The 18277-nt window shown below is 41.0% G+C and overlaps 1 protein-coding gene across 2 annotated transcripts in view; it reads right to left on the reverse strand.

Moving 5' to 3' along the window:
* Nucleotides 1–18277, reverse strand: part of DSCAM (DS cell adhesion molecule) — a 673153-nt gene that overhangs the window by 46404 nt on the left and 608472 nt on the right. For both annotated transcript variants that reach the window (XM_073668460.1, XM_073668459.1), the window contains exon 30: nucleotides 4825–4974. In XM_073668460.1, coding sequence (XP_073524561.1) covers nucleotides 4825–4974 — 150 coding nt within the window. The remainder of the gene's footprint in view (nucleotides 1–4824; nucleotides 4975–18277) is intronic.

Below are 18277 nucleotides of genomic sequence, written 5' to 3' on the forward strand. Positions count from 1 at the left end.
TAACCACTGCTCCACCATACCGCTGCACGACCAGCTCTACCCTCACCTACTGTATCCTCACCCATCCCTTGTAGACTGTGAGCCCTCGCAGCAGGGTCCTCCCTCCTCCTCCTGTACCAGTCGCTGACTCGTTTTCAAGATTATTGTATGTGTTTTTACTACGTATACCTCTTTTCACATGAAAAGCGCCATGGAATAAATGGCACTATAATAATAAATAATAATTTACGCTGAAATTGCTTGTTTTTCTCGCTCAGTTTTTCCTGTTTTTTTTGCTTTCAAGTGTTTTTTTAAAAAATGCATATTGTAAAACATATCTAAATCCATAAAAAATTAGCAATGTATAAAAATCTATCTAAAGAAAATATAAACGTAAAAAAACAATGGCGCCTAAGAGAAATTTTAAAAGTGTTGTCCTTATCGGCAAGTGTTGATTTTTGCAAAGTATAGTTGATAATTTGCTGATTGCTGGGGGTATGACCGCTAGAACTGACAACAATTCCAAAAACGGGGCTCTGAAATGGCCTGTTAGAATGAAGCGCTGGCTATCATCGACCGTCCTATGGACCATTTGACATTTTAGAGCCCTACTCTTCAGACTGGTGGGAGGTCTGGCAGAAATACAAAGCTCAGTTTTAATTAGTTTGGTTATAGAAAGATTGATTAATGCATAACTCCCCTGCACTGACTGCAACCGACACTAGGGGGAGTGTAAGAGTTTGCTGCATACTCTTTGATCTCAATGGTAAAAGTGTCTTCTGAGCTCCACCTAGTGGTGACTGCAGGCAATCAGAATTTTGCTATCTATCCCTCTAAGGCTATGTGCACATGGTGCGTTTTTTATACATTTTTGCTGCAGCAAATCCGCGCAGATTTGGCCCCAAAAATTCATTGCTCACCTTATCCCAGCATTTTCTATGGGATTTTGGAAGTTCTGTGCACATGATCAGGAATTTCGTGTGCGGAAAAAGAAGCAGCATGTCCATTCTTTGCGCGGATTTAGCCGCGCTTTTCCTGTACAATGCATTGGGAAAAAACTGCATGGCAAATCCGCAGGCAAAAACGCACAAAAAAAGCATCTAAAACATGTGGAATTTCGCAGCGTTTTTCTACCAAGAGGTGCAGAACCTTACAGAAACGCTGCAGGAATTTCTGCAAGCAATTCCTGATCGTGTGCACATAACCTAAGTGTTCATGAATATTAGGACCAATCCTCCAAAATGTGCTCAAGGAGGATAGAGTATGCCCAATCAACCTTTTTCCCCAGCAATTAGCTAAATAAATAGGGGGGAACTTTTTGAACTGGGACAGCTCATTATCATTTCTACACAAATATATGAATATACAAAAATGTATATATAAAAAAATATATATATACAGTATATAAATATACAAAAATGTATATATATATATACAGTACAGACCAAAAATTTGGACACACCTTCTCATTTAAAGATTTTTCTGTATTTTCATGACTTCGAAAATTGTACATTCACACTGAAGGCATCAAAACTATGAATTAACACATGTGGAATTATATACTTAACAAAAAAGTGTGAAACAACTGAAAATATGTCTTATATTCTAGGTTCTTCAAAGTAACCACCTTTTGCTTTGATGACTGCTTTGCACACTCTTGGCATTCTCTTGAAGAGCTTCAAGAGGTAGTCACCGCAAATGGTTTTCACTTCACAGGTGTGCCCTGTCAGGTTTAATACGTGGGATTACTTGCCTTATAAATGGGGTTGGGACCATCAGTTGTGTTGTGCAGAAGTCAGGTGGATACACAGCTGATAGTCCTACTGAATAGACTGTTAGAATTTGTATTATGGCAAGAAAAAAACAGCTAAGTAAAGAAAAACGAGTGGCCATCATTACTTTAAGAAATGAAGGTCAGTCAGTGCGAAAAATTGGGAAAACTTTGAAAGTGTCCCCAAGTGCAGTTGCAAAAACCATCAAGCGCTACAAAGAAACTGGCTCACATGAGAACAGCCCCAGGAAAGGAAGACCAAGAGTCACCTCTGCTTCTGAGAATAAGTTTATCCGAGTCACGAGCCTCAGAAATCGCAGGTTAACAGCAGCTCAGATTAGAGACCAGGTCAATGCCACACAGAGTTCTAGCAGCAGACACATCTCTACAACAACTGTTAAGAGGAGACTTTGTGCAGCAGGCCTTCATGGTAAAATAGCTGCTAGGAAACCACTGCTAAGGACAGGCAACAAGCAGGGGGGCTAAAGAACACAAGGAATGGACATTAGACCAGTGGAAATCTGTGCTTTGGTCAGACGAGTCCAAATTTGAGATCTTTGGTTCCAACCACCGTGTCTTTGTGCGACGCAGAAAAGGTGAACGGATGGACTCTACATGCCTGGTTCCCACCGTGAAGCATGGAGGAGGAGGTGTGATGGTGTGGGGGGTGCTTTGCTGGTGACACTGTTGGGGATTTATTCAAAATTGAAGGCATACTGAACCAGCATGGCTACCACAGCATCTTGCAGCGGCATGCTATTCCATTCAGTTTGCGTTTAGTTGGACCATCATTTATTTTTCAACAGGACAATGACCCCTAACACACCTCCAGGCTGTTTAAGGGCTATTTTATCAAGAAGGAGAGTGATGGGGTGCTACGCCAGATGACTTGGCCTCCACAGTCACCAGACCTGAACCCAATCGAGATGGTTTGGGGTGAGCTGGACCGCAGAGTGAAGGCAAAAGGGCCAAGAAGTGCTAAGCATCTCTGGGAGCTCCTTCAAGATTGTTGGAAGACCACTTCCAGTGACTACCACTTGAAGCTCATCAAGACAATGCCAAAAGTGTGCAAAGCAGTCATCAAAGCAAAAGGTGGCTACTTTGAAGGACCTAGAATATAAGACATATTTTCAGTTGTTTCACACTTTTTTGTTAAGTATATAATTCCACATGTGTTAATTCATAGTTTTGATGCCTTCAGTGTGAATGTACAATTTTCATAGTCATGAAAATGCAGAAAAATCTTTAAATCAGAAGGTGTGTCCAAACTTTTGGTCTGTACTGTATATATATATATATATATATATATATATATATATATATATATATATAAAAATAAAAAAACTAAAAATAATATATATATTATATATATTATATATATATATATATACAGTACAGACCAAAAGTTTGGACACACCTTCTCATTTAAAGATTTTTCTGTATTTTCATGACTTTGAAAATTGTACATTCACACTGAAGGCATCAAAACTATGAATTAACACATGTGGAATTATATACTTAACAAAAAAGTGTGAAACAACTGAAAATATGTCTTATATTCTAGGTTCTTCAAAGTAGCCACCTTTTGCTTTGATGACTGCATTGCACACTCTTGGCATTCTCTTGATGAGCTTCAAGAGGTAGTCACCGGAAATGGTTTTCACTTCACAGGTGTGCCCTGTCAGGTTTAATAAGTGGGATTTCTTGCCTTATAAATGGGGTTGGGACCATCAGTTGTGTTGTGCAGAAGTCTGGTAGATACACAGCTGATAGTCCTACTGAATAGACTGTTAGCTGCTTTTTTCTTGCCATAATACAAATTCTAAGTAAAGAAAAACGAGTGACCATCATTACTTTAAGAAATGAAGGTCAGTCAGTTCGAAAAATTGGGCAACCTTTGAATGTGTCCCCAAGTGCAGTTGCAAAACCCATCAAGCGCTACAAAGAAACTGGCTCACATGAGGACCGCCCCAGGAAAGGAAGACCAAGAGTCACCTCTGCTTCTGAGGATAAGTTTATCTGAGTCACCAGCCTCAGAAATCGCAGGTTAACAGCAGCTCAGATTAGAGACCAGGTCAATGCCACACAGAGTTCTAGCAGCAGACACATCTCTTCAACAACTGTTAAGAGGAGACTTTGTGCAGCAGGCCTTCATGGTAAAATAGCTGCTAGGAAACCACTGCTAAGGACAGGCAACAAGCAGAAGAGACTTGTTTGGGCTAAAGAACACAAGGAATGGACATTAGACCAGTGGAAATCTGTGCTTTGGTCTGATGAGTCCAAATTTGAGATCTTTGGTTCCAACCACCGTGTCTTTGTGCGACGCAGAAAAGGTGAACGGATGGACTCTACATGCCTGGTTCCCACCGTGAAGCATGGAGGAGGAGGTGTGATGCTGTGGAGGTGCTTTGCTGGCGACACTGTTGGGGATTTATTCAAAATTGAAGGCATACTGAACCAGCATGGCTACCACAGCATCTTGCAGCGGCATGCTATTCCATCCCGTTTGCGTTTAGTTGGACCATCATTTATTTTTCAACAAGACAATGACCCCAAACACACCTCCAGGCTGTGTAAGGGCTATTTGACCAAGCAGGAGAGTGATGGGGGCTACGCCAGATGACCTGGCCTCCACAGTCACCAGACCTGAACCCAATCGAGATGGTTTGGGGTGAGCTGGACCGCAGAGTGAAGGCAAAAGGGCCAACAAGTGCTAAGCATCTCTGGGAACTCCTTCAAGATTGTTGGAAGACCATTTCCGGTGACTACCTCTTGAAGCTCATCAAGAGAATGCCAAGAGTGTGCAAAGCAGTCATCAAAGCAAAAGGTGGCTACTTTGAAGAACCTAGAATATAAGACATATTTTCAGTTGTTTCACACTTTTTTGTTAAGTATATAATTCCACATGTGTTAATTCATAGTTTTGATGCCTTCAGTGTGAATGTACAATTTTCAAAGTCATGAAAATACAGAAAAATCTTTAAATGAGAAGGTGTGTCCAAACTTTTGGTCTGTACTGTATATATATATATATAAAATTGCTATATACATATACAAAATGTAAGAATACTTACTTGTCCCGGGCCGCGCGTCTGACACATCGACCAGGGGCCCTGTAGCCTGTGAGACGGACTGGTAATGCACCGTGTGAGTGACAGTTAACGACTTCTGTTTCGATGACTCTCCGAAATCAGCATCAGTCAATAGCACCGTAGATCTGTCATCTGGAAGCAAAAGAAGATTTAATATTAGGAGAAGATTTAAAGGCGACGACTGAGAAGCTCAAAACCTTTCACCGGCTCATGCATTGATTAAAAAAAAAAAAACTGATTTAACATAGAAATTTTTTTTTTACGGATTTTTTTTGCATTCGTGTCACATTTTGTGTGTGCGCAGGATAGAGGAATAAATTGCTCGGTGTCTTGGATAAATCTTGGCTCTGGACAGTGAAGCGAGGAATGATTGCTGGAGAGATGGAACGGACGTTTCTGTCTGCATTGCTTACAAAGCAAGAGAGACCATTAAACTGGGAGGAAGCGAGACTGCAGAAAAGGACGTTCTTATCTCCTGGTCATTAGTGAGGAGAAGAAGATTCAGATTCTGCAATGCGGAGGGCAAATCGGAAAAAAAAGATCAAAATCCTCAGAAGTCTGACGTGTGCTAATGTTTACTTGACAAAATATAGATCATTTGAAAAAAATTAAGTATATTATTTTTTAAGTTCATTGTAACTTTTAATAGGGGAGCTGGGATGATTTCCTTTGAATTATGATCTGGTGCAAAGTGGGAGATAGGTCAATCGTAGAACCAAAAAATTCAAAGGAAGCAGAGAGAGAGTTAGAAGGAGGTAAAAAAAAATCACAATCTGATGCTGGACCTCTGTCTGCCTCCACAGTACAAAAAATAATAATAATAATAAAAACAAAACCTTTTTGCAATGAAATGTAAGTGAATGATCAATTTTATAAGATATTGCCATTACAAGGTAATTCCTAACTTGGTAAGTCATCACCAAGCAGCATAGTGTAGGGGCAGAGAACCTGATTCTGGCATTGTGTCACTTACTAGACTGTGTTTTGCTGTTTCAATACAATCAGTGATTTATCAGCAGGAGATTATCACTAGAGGACTAGGTGTCTCGTGCCTCCTGGTCCAGCCACGCCCCCCCACCAATCAGTGATGTGGGCGGAGTTAAGCTCTGCCAGATCTGCAGCAGAGAAAAGTGTGATTCTATCACAACTGCGGCACCCAGTAAACTAAGAGATACATCGCTGGAATCAGGGTCTCTGCCCCTACAACCTGCTGCTGTCAGATTACATAGCAAAAACCTGCTGATAGAATCTCTTTAATATATGTTTCACTACTTATGGGGCCTTTCTCAGTAGATGGCACAGAGTAGGGGGCCAGTGGGAGCTTGCTACAGGTACTGTTTGCCAGGTCCGGCAGCAACAAGCCACTTTTTCTTGACCGAGGCATATATACAAGATTATGGCAGATACTGCAGGTTATCCCATATGGAACGTATTGCTTATGTTACAGATGTGGCAGCTGTATTACACTATTTCTCTAGGACAGCGTAGACACCTACATCACATTACTGTCGTACTATGCTGTCGTACTATCATGTTCGTGGCTGCTACATCTCTACATGGCTGAGATTCACCAGTTTTACAAGCATCACCCCACTGTGATCTCTATAAAACCAGTGGGTAAAAAGAAGCAGGTATAGAGCTGGCAGGATGGCCTAACAAACAGAGATTTCACTAACCCCCAGACTGTAATAGTTACCTCTCTATTCAGCCCTATGGAGAGGAAAGACTGGAGAGGATTAGGGGTAGTCCCAGAGGATTAACAGGGGTGGTCCCAGAGGCTGGGCTGACATCTTTTAGGCACACATGTATACAAATATCCCCTTAACTGCATCTTCAAAGATAGCATAACATCATCAAGGAAGGCACGACATCATCAACGAAAGCAGAACATCATCAAGGAAGGCACGACATCATCAAGGAAGGCACGACATCATCAAGGAAGGCACGACATCATCAAGGAAGGCACGACATCATCAAAGAAAGCCCAACATCATCAAGGAAGGCACAGCATCATCAAGGAAGGCACGAAATCATCAAGGAAGGCACGACATCATCAAAGAAAGCACAACATCATCAAGGAAGGCACAGCATCATCAAGGAAGGCACGAAATCATCAAGGAAGGCACAACATCATTAAGGAAGGCACAACATCATCAAGGAAGGCACAACATCATCAAGGAAGGCACAACATCATCAAGGAAGGCACGACATCATCAAGGAAGGCACGACATCATCAAGGAAGGCACAACATCATCAAGGAAGGCACAACATCATCAAGGAAGGCACAACATCATCAAGGAAAGCACAACATCATCAAGGAAGGCAGAACATCATCAAGGAAGGCACGACATCATCAAGGAAGGCACGACATCATCAAGGAAGGCACGACATCATCAAGGAAGGCACGACATCATCAAGGAAGGCACAACATCATTAAGGAAGGCACAACATCATCAAGGAAGGCACGACATCATCAAGGAAGGCACGAAATCATCAAGGAAGGCACAACATCATCAAGGAAGGCACAACATCATCAAGGAAGGCACGACATCATCAAGGAAGGCACAACATCATCAAGGCTGGCATGACATCATCAAGGAAGGCACAACATCATCAAGGCTGGCATGACATCATCAAGGAAGGCACAACATCATCAAGGCTGGCATGACATCATCATGGAAGGCACAACATCATTAAGGAAAGCACAACATCATCAAGGAAGGCACAAAACCATCAAGGAAAGCACAACATCATCAAGGATGGCACAACATCATCAAAGCTGGCATGACATCATCAAGGAAAGCACGACATCATCAAGGAAAGCACAACATCATCAAGGAAGGCACAACATCATCAAGGAAGGCACGACATCATCAAAGAAGGCACGACATCATCAAGGAAGGCACTACATCATCAAGGATGGCACGACATCATCAAAACTGGCATGACATCATCAAGGATAGTACGATATCATCAAAGATGGCACGAAATTATCAAGGCTGCACGATATAATCAAGGCTGGCACGACATCATCAAAGATGCAATGACATCATCAAGGATGGCACAACATCATCAAGGAAGGCACGACATCATCAAGGAAAGCACAACATCATCAAGGAAGGCACAACATCATCAAGGCTGGCATGACATCATCAAGGAAGGCACATCATCAAGGCTGGCATGACATCATCAAGGAAGGCACAACATCATCAAGGCTGGCATGACATCATCATGGAAGGCATAACATCATCAAGGAAAGCACAACATCATCAAGGAAAGCACGACATCATCAAGGAAAGCACAACATCATCAAGGAAGGCACGACATCATCAAGGAAAGCACAACATCATCAAGGAAGGCACAACATCATCAATGCTGGCATGACATCATCAAGGAAGGCACAACATCATCAAGGCTGGCATGACATCATCAAGGAAGGCACAACATCATCAAGGCTGGCATGACATCATCATGGAAGGCACAACATCATCAAGGAAAGCACAACATCATCAAGGATGGCACATCATCAAAGCTGGCATGACATCATCAAGGAAAGCACGACATCATCAAGGAAAGCACAACATCATCAAGGAAGGCACAACATCATCAAGGAAGGCACGACATCATCAAGGAAGGCACGACATCATCAAGGATGGCACAACATCATCAAAACTGGCATGACATCTTCAAGGATAGTACGATATCATCAAAGATGGCACGACATTATCAAGGCTGCACGATATAATCAAGGCTGGCACGACATCTTCAAAGATGCAATGACATCATCAAGGATGGCACAACATCATGAAGGCTGGCAAAAGATAATCAAGACTGGAACAACATCATTAAGGCTGGCACGACATAATTAAGGAAGGCACAACATCATGAAGGATAGTACGATATTATCAAAGATGGCACGACATTATCAAGGCTGGCACGATATAATCAAGGCTGGCACGACATCATCAAAGATGCAATGACATCATCAAGGATGGCACAACATCATGAAGGCGGACAAGACATAATCAAGGCGGGCATAACATCATTAAGGCTGGCATGACATCATTAAGGCTGGCATGACATCATTAAGGCTGGCATGACATCATCAAGGATAGTACGATATCATCAAAGATGGCACAACATTATCAAGGCTGGAGCGATATAATCAAGGCTGGCACATCATCAAGACTGGCATGACATCATCAAGGATGGCACAACATCATCAAAGATGCGATGACATCATCAAGGATATTTCGATATCATCAAAGATGCAATGACATCATCAAGGATGGCACAACATCATTAAGGATATCCAACGTTATATTCCCTGCTTGTATCACACCAGCCTCCTGTTATGTATTCATGAAGCAGAAGGCTCAGGATGAACACTACTAAAGTCCCCAAAACCCCACAAGGAACAGCAGCCTCTTATTTCGTAACATCTTTTCCAAATCTCTTTATGTTGTAAACGTCGACGTTACTAAACAAGGAGAATTTCCTTCATTCATGAGCGCGTCTACCCTCGGGCATCAATCCTCGGGAGATTCGGCTGGTGATATAAAACAGAGGGATGTGGAAGAACAGGTGGAAGGGTTTTCGATCTGTAAGCGGGCGAAGGGGGCCATAAAGCATCGGCGTCATCCCTCCTGAGACGCCCGCAAGCCTTATTTATACAGTGGAGGAGCTTTCGTGGCTCGGAGGGGCTGGAAGTTTTCCACTTCTCCCTTAAGTCTTTCGTGTGACAGCAATGGAGCGGCCGCGGCTCTGCACACTTTCTGTTGTTTGCATTTTTTGCCCAAACAAGGCAGCGGGCGGACAGTATGTGCTGGAAATCCGAGGCTTAAAGCCTCGCAGGTTATTAGGAGTCTGAGCGTGTGCCAAGGGACAAGGTACCGGCACCGAGATGCTGCCAAGATTAACTTCTACTGCTGCCCGGCCAGACAACGCTTAATGGCTTCATTGATGTGTCCGCCGTTACCTGTGCACCCGGGACGCGGAGGTGACAGAGCGGCCGCCCCTGCAGCCATCCCGCCAGTCATCCACTTCCATTACATCTGTCCATCCCGTGTTCCCAAACTGAGCCCTCATCTAATGCTGGTACCCATAGAGCGAGAGAATGGGGGAGATTAGCCGTTCAGGATTCCAGGAAAGCTGGGTCCTGTGCGAGCAGGAATGTATATAGAAGTTGTATATATCCTATGAGGTATGTTAAAAGGAACCATTAAAGGGATAGCCAGTTTTAGAAAAATCTAATTTGCTTTTGAATTTCCCCAAATTTTTTAATACAAATTTTGTTTGCCAGGAAGGGGTTAAAAAAAAAAAGTTGATTATTATGTTTTAGGGTCCAGGAGAAACCTCAGAGCACGATAAATGGCTTTTTTTCGATTTGCGTCAATTTCAGGCTAATTTGAAGAATCGGAATTTCTTTCATCTTTAGAATGAGTTAACTGAGAATATGACAGTGAGCTCGTTCAGCCTTATGGAAGCGTTAGTAGATCTCTTGTTTGTCTTTTTTTCTGAGCTCCTCTCAGCTGATTTATGACCACAGATCATATTAAAGCTGAATGTGCAAAGTAACAAAGAGCTGATAAGAGTCAAGGGGTGCAAAATTTTTAATGAAACCCAACTGCGAAAATGATTTTTAGTCCCAAATACACGGATTAAAAAGAAAAAAAAAATTGGTGCCAAAAATTGGACTACCCCTTTAAGATGTGTGTTTCGTTGCACTCCAGTCCCATTGAGATGAATGGAGTTGAGCTGCAATACCAGGCACGACCTGTGGTCAGGGGTGGCGTTGTGTCTGAATTGTTTTAAACCCCTTTAATACAAGACAACCCCCTTAATATAGTTATAGAGAAACATGACAGCAAGCTCAGACTACCCAGGACTTATTTATGCGCTCATTAGTCTGCATATGAGCTGCATACCCCAAACGGCAAATTTTTAATCAAGACTATAGTAACTGCGATTCCTTATCAGCTGTGGGACTGCAGGAGGGTAGGGGGTCTCTCTGATCGGAGGCCCCTGGCATTTTGCAGCCCCGGTGACCCCAGTAATATTTGCTCCCTGTGAGCGGTCTGCAAATTCTGTTTCCAAAACAAATGTTGCTGCGGAGACGGATGAACGTTATTCCGTATTAGCAGATAATCCGCTTACACAGGAAGCGCAGCGCCGTGCGGGGACGGCCCAGCAACACCGGGCTCATAGGGTCACAGCGTCCCCACATATATGAGCGGTCAGACCCTCACAGGCCAAATCTTCCCGGTCTGAGATTGTTACATAGTCCTGTAATATAGGCACGATATACAATATTATATGAGGGTACTGTGATGTATATGTATAATGTATGGTACTGTATGGCACCGCATATGTTGTATGGGGCTATTATGTATACAGCACTGGTACATGTTCACTGTGCGGGTGATGACGGCACAGTATGAGGCTGGTATTACGGCAGTGTATGGTACTGTTATGTAGGCATCATAGTATTATCTGTACTGTATGGAGCTGATATGTAGGCAATGTAAGGTACTATTATATGTAATGTGTGGTACTATTATGTGTAATGTTACATAGTTACATAGTTTATAAGGCCGAAAAAAGACAAGCGTCCATCCAGTTCAGCCTATTTCTTGTGCACTGCAGCTATTCCGCAGCGTTGATCCAGGGGAAGGCAACAAAAAAACATGCGGTATAGGCCAATTTACATCATTGAGGAAAAATTCACTTCCCGACACCAATCTGGCAGTCAGATTAAATCCCTGGATTAATTAACTATCACTAAGCATAAGATGTAATTTTATTGTTCTCAAGAAAGGCGTCCAGGCCTCTCTTGAACTCATTAAGTGAGTTGGACATCACCACTTCCTCTCCCAGAGAGTTCCAGAGTCTCACGGCTCTGACCGTAAAGAATCCCCTTCTATGCTGGTGCAGGAACCTCCTTTCCTCCAGACGCATAGTGTGCCCCCTCGTCTTTGTCACCATCCTTGGTATAAACAGGTCATGGGAGAGATCTCTGTACTGTCCCCTGATGTATTTATACATGTTTATGAGGTCTCCCCTAAGCCTTCTCTTTTCCAACGTAAATAGGCCTAATTTTGACAACCTCTCTGGGTATTCTAGTCCCTCCATTCCCTTTATTACCTTAGTCGCCCTCCTTTGTACCCTCTCTAGCTCCAATATGTCTTTCCTGAGTACCGGAGCCCAGAACTGTGCACAATATTCTAAGTGCGGCCTTACCAGCGCTTTATACAGAGGTAGAACAATGTTCTCATCATATGCCCCTATTCCTCTTCTGATGCATGCCATGACTCTATTTGCCTTCGCAGCTGCTGCCTGACACTGGGCACTCCAATTTAATTTGCTGTTAACCAAGACGCCCAGGTCCTTCTCCATGTCAGATTTCCCCAACGGTTTCCCATTTAATATGTATGGGTGACTGCTGTTTTTCTTTCCCATGTGCATGACCTTACATTTATCGGCATTGAACCCCATTTGCCATTTTTTGGCCCAACTCCCCAATTTATCTAAATCCTCCTGTAGCTGTGCCCTGTCCTCATCTGTATTAACTATAATGTGTTGGACTATTATGTGTAATGTATGGTACTATTATGTGTAATGTGTGGTACTATTATGTGTAATGTGTGGTACTGTTATGTATAATGTGTGGTACTATTATGTGTAATGTGTGGTACTATTATGTGTAATGTATGGTACTGTTATGTGTAATGTGTGGTACTATTATGTGTAATGTGTGGTACTGTTATGTATAATGTGTGGTACTATTATGTGTAATGTGTGGTACTATTATGTGTAATGTGTGGTACTGTTATGTATAATGTGTGGTACTATTATGTGTAATGTGTAGTACTGTTATGTGTAATGTGTGGTACTATTATGTGTAATGTGTGGTACTGTTATGTATAATGTGTGGTACTATTATGTGTAATGTGTGGTACTATTATATGTAATGTGTGGTACTGTTATGTGTAATGTGTGGTACTACTATGTGTAATGTGTGGTACTGTTATGTGTAATGTGTGGTACTGTTATGTATAATGTGTGGTACTATTATCTGTAATGTGTGGTACTGTTATGTATAATGTGTGGTACTATTATGTGTAATGTGTGGTACTGTTATGTGTAATGTGTGGTACTATTATGTGTAATGTGTGGTACTGTTATGTATAATGTGTGGTACTATTATGTGTAATGTGTGGTACTGTTATGTATAATGTGTGGTACTATTATGTGCAATGTATGGTACTATTATGTGTAATGTGTGGTACTGTTATGTATAATGTGTGGTACTATTATGTGTAATGTGTGGTACTGTTATGTATAATGTGTGGTACTATTATGTGTAATGTGTGGTACTGTTATGTGTAATGTGCGGTACTATTATGTGTAATGTATGGTACTATTATGTGTAATGTGTGGTACTATTGTGTGTAATGTGTGGTACTATTATGTGTAATGTGTGGTACTGTTATGTATAATGTATGGTACTATTATGTGTAATGTGTGGTACTATTATGTGTAATGTGTGGTACTATTATGTGTAATGTGTGGTACTATTATGTATAATGTGTGGTACTGTTATGTATAATGTGTGGTACTATTATGTGTAATGTGTGGTACTATTATGTGTAATGTGTGGTACTATTATGTGTAATGTGTGGTACTGTTATGTGTAATGTGTGGTACTATTATGTGTAATGTGTGGTACTATTATGTATAATGTGTGGTACTGTTATGTGTAATGTGTGGTACTACTATGTGTAATGTGTGGTACTGTTATGTGTAATGTGTGGTACTATTATGTGTAATGTGTGGTACTATTATGTGTAATGTGTGGTACTGTTATGTATAATGTGTGGTACTATTATGTGTAATGTGTGGTACTATTATGTGTAATGTGTGGTACTGTTATGTATAATGTGTGGTACTATTATGTGTAATGTGTGGTACTGTTATGTGTAATGTGTGGTACTATTATGTGTAATGTATGGTACTGTTATGTGTAATGTGTGGTACTATTATGTGTAATGTGTGGTACTGTTATGTATAATGTGTGGTACTATTATGTGTAATGTGTGGTACTGTTATGTGTAATGTGTGGTACTATTATGTGCAATGTATGGTACTATTATGTGTAATGTGTGGTACTGTTATGTGTAATGTGTGGTACTATTATGTGTAATGTGTGGTACTGTTATGTATAATGTGTGGTACTATTATGTGTAAAGTGTGGTACTGTTATGTGTAATGTGTGGTACTGTTATGTGTAATGTAAGGTACTATTATGTGTAATGTAAGGTACTATTATGTGTAATGTGTGGTACTGGTATGTGTAATGTGTGGTACTATTATGTGTAATGTGTGGTACTGTTATGTATAATGTGTGGTACTATTATGTGTAATGTGTGGTACTATTATGTGTAATGTAAGGTACTATTATGTGTAATGTATGGTACTATTATATGTAATGTGTGGTACTGTTATGGGTAATGTGTGGTACTATTATGCGTAATGTGTGGTACTATTATATGTAATGTGTGGTACTATTATGTGTAATGTAAGGTATATTATGTGTAATGTGTGGTACTATTATGTGTAATGTAAGGTACTATTATGTGTAATGTGTGGTACTGTTATGTATAATGTGTGGTACTGTTATGTGTAATGTAAGGTACTATTATGTGTAATGTGTGGTACTATTATGTGTAATGTAAGGTACTGTTATGTGTAATGTGTGGTACTATTATGTGTAATGTGTGGTACTGTTATGTATAATGTGTGGTACTATTATGTGTAATGTAAGGTACTATTATGTGTAATGTGTGGTACTATTATGTGTAATGTAAGGTACTATTATGTGTAATGTGTGGTACTATTATGTGTAATGTAAGGTACTATTATGTGTAATGTGTGGTACTATTATGTGTAATGTGTGGTACTATTATGTGTAATGTAAGGTACTATTATGTGTAATGTGTGGTACTATTATGTGTAATGTAAGGTACTATTATGTGTAATGTGTGGCACTGTTATGTATAATGTGTGGTACTGTTATGTGTAATGTAAGGTACTATTATGTGTAATGTGTGGTACTGTTATGGGTAATGTGTGGTACTGTTATGGGTAATGTGTGGTACTGTTATGCGTAATGTGTGGTACTATTATATGTAATGTGTGGTACTATTATGTGTAATGTAAGGTACTATTATGTGTAATGTAAGGTACTATTATGTGTAATGTGTGGTACTGTTATGTATAATGTGTGGTACTGTTATGTGTAATGTAAGGTACTATTATGTGTAATGTGTGGTACTATTATGTGTAATGTGTGGTACTATTATGTGTAATGTAAGGTACTATTATGTGTAATGTGTGGTACTATTATGTGTAATGTAAGGTACTATTATGTGTAATGTGTGGTACTATTATGTGTAATGTGTGGTACTATTATGTGTAATGTAAGGTACTATTATGTGTAATGTGTGGTACTGTTATGTGTAATGTGTGGTACTGTTATGTATAATGTGTGGTACTATTATGTGTAATGTAAGGTACTATTATGTGTAATGTTACATAGTTACATAGTTTATAAGGCCGAAAAAGACAAGCGTCCATCCAGTTCAGCCTATTTCTTGTGCACTGCAGCTATTCCGCAGCGTTGATCCAGGGGAAGGCAACAAAAAAACATGCGGTATAGGCCAATTTACATCACTGAGGAAAAATTCACTTCCCGACACCAATCTGGCAGTCAGATTAAATCCCTGGATTAATTAACTATCACTAAGCATAAGATGTAATTTTATTGTTCTCAAGAAAGGCGTCCAGGCCTCTCTTGAACTCATTAAGTGAGTTGGACATCACCACTTCCTCTCCCAGAGAGTTCCAGAGTCTCACGGCTCTGACCGTAAAGAATCCCCTTCTATGCTGGTGCAGGAACCTCCTTTCCTCCAGACGCATAGTGTGCCCCCTCGTCTTTGTCACCATCCTTGGTATAAACAGGTCATGGGAGAGATCTCTGTACTGCCCCCTGATGTATTTATACATGTTTATGAGGTCTCCCCTAAGCCTTCTCTTTTCCAACGTAAATAGGCCTAATTTTGACAACCTCTCTGGGTATTCTAGTCCCTCCATTCCCTTTATTACCTTAGTCGCCCTCCTTTGTACCCCCTCTAGCTCCAATATGTCTTTCCTGAGCACCGGAGCCCAGAACTGTGCACAATATTCTAAGTGCGGCCTTACCAGCGCTTTATACAGAGGAAGAACAATGTTCTCATCATATGCCCCTATTCCTCTTCTGATGCATGCCATGACTCTATTTGCCTTCGCAGCTGCTGCCTGACACTGGGCACTCCAATTTAATTTGCTATTAACCAAGACGCCCAGGTCCTTCTCCATGTCAGATTTCCCCAACGGTTTCCTATTTAATATGTATGGGTGACTGCTGTTTTTCTTTCCCATGTGCATGACCTTACATTTATCGGCATTGAACCCCATTTGCCATTTTTTGGCCCAACTCCCCAATTTATCTAAATCCTCCTGTAGCAGTGCCCTATCCTCATCTGTATTAACTACTTTACAAAGTTTAGTATCATCTGCAAATATTGCTATTTTACTATGCAACCCTTCCACTAGATCATTAATAAATATATTAAATAATATAGGGCCCAAGACAGACCCTTGAGGCACCCCGCTAGTAACCCTGACACACCCTGAGCTTACTCCATTGATAACCACCCTCTGCTTTCTATCACTCAGCCAGCTATTTACCCACTTGCACACATTATCCCCCAGACCAAGCATTCTCATTTTATAAACCAACCTTTTGTGTGGCACGGTATCAAACGCTTTGGAGAAGTCAAGGTCTACAACATCCACTGACTCTCCCCGGTCCAGCTGTGAGCTCACCTCCTCGTAGAAGGCGATCAGGTTTGTTTGGCAGGAGCGATCCCTCATGAATCCATGTTGATATGGAGTTAGACAGTTATTATCATTAAGATATTCTACAATAGCATCTCTAAGAAATCCTTCAAACAATTTACCCACAACAGACGTTAAGCTGACTGGTCTATAGTTCCCAGGGTCACTTTTAGACCCCTTTTTGAATATCGGTACCACATTTGCTTGGCGCCAGTCTAGTGGGACAGTCCCTGTCCATAAAGAGTGCTTGAATATAAGATACAGCGGTCTGTCTATCACATTACTTAATTCTTTTAGTTCCCGGGGGTGTATGCCATCTGGGCCTGGTGACTTGTCTATTTTGATATTATTTAGGCGTTTCTGAACTTCCTCCTGGGTTAGGTGGGTGATATTTAGCGGAGGATTTACTTTATCACTCTGCATTTCCTCCGATAAATTGTTTTCTTTTGTGAAAACAGTGGAGAAGAAGCTATTGAGTAGGTTTGCTTTACCCTCATCGCCCTCTATGATTTTACCCAGGTTATTTTTCAATGGGCCAACTCCATCAGTTTTAATCCTTTTACTGTTTATATAGTTAAAGAACAGTTTGGGATTCGTTTTACTTTCCTTGGCAATTAGTCTCTCTGTCTCCTCTTTTGCTATTCTTATTTGTTTCTTACAGATTTTGATTTTTTCCCTATAAGATATTAGCGCTTCCTCGCTGCCTTCATGTTTAAGTTCACCGAAAGCCCTTTTTTTGTTTTTCATTGCCCTCTTGACTTCCTTATTTAGCCACATTGGCTTCCTCCTATTCCTAGCCCTTTTATTCCCATAAGGTACAGTGCCTACAAGTAGTATTCAACCCCCTGCAGATTTAGCTGGTTTGATAAGATGCAAATAAGTTACAGCCTTCAAACTGCATACGAGAGTAGGTTTTATGAACAGAAGCATAAATCTTACAAACCAAAAAGTTATGTTGCTCAGTTGAATTTTATTAAATTTTAAACATAAAAGTGTGGGTCAATTATTATACAACCCCTATGTTTAATATTTTGTGGAATAACCCTTGTTTGCAATTACAGCTAATAATCGTCTTTTATAAGACTTGATCAGGCCGGCACAGGTCTGTGGAGTTATCTTGGCCCACTCCTCCATGCAGATCTTCTCCAAGTTATCTAGGTTCTTTGGGTGTCTCATGTGGACTTTATTCTTGAGCTCCTTCCACAAGTTTTCAATTGGGTTAAGGTCAGGAGACTGACTAGGCCACTCCAACACCTTGACTTTTTCCCTCTTGAACCAGGCCTTGGTTTTCTTGGCTGTGTGCTTTGGGTCGTTGTCTTGTTGGAAGATAAAATTACGACCCATCTTAAGATCCTTGATGGAGGAGCGGAGGTTCTTGGCCAAAATCTCCAGGTAGGCCGTGCTATCCATCTTCCCATGGATGCGGACCAGATGGCCAGGCCCCTTGGCAGAGAAACAGCCCCACAGCATGATGCTGCCACCACCATGCTTGACTGTA

Source organism: Phyllobates terribilis, unplaced genomic scaffold (assembly GCF_046119375.1).
Source record: "Phyllobates terribilis strain yellow unplaced genomic scaffold, ASM4611937v1 Scaffold_2__4_contigs__length_985480577, whole genome shotgun sequence".
In the NCBI taxonomy this organism is placed as follows: Eukaryota; Metazoa; Chordata; class Amphibia; order Anura; family Dendrobatidae; genus Phyllobates; species Phyllobates terribilis.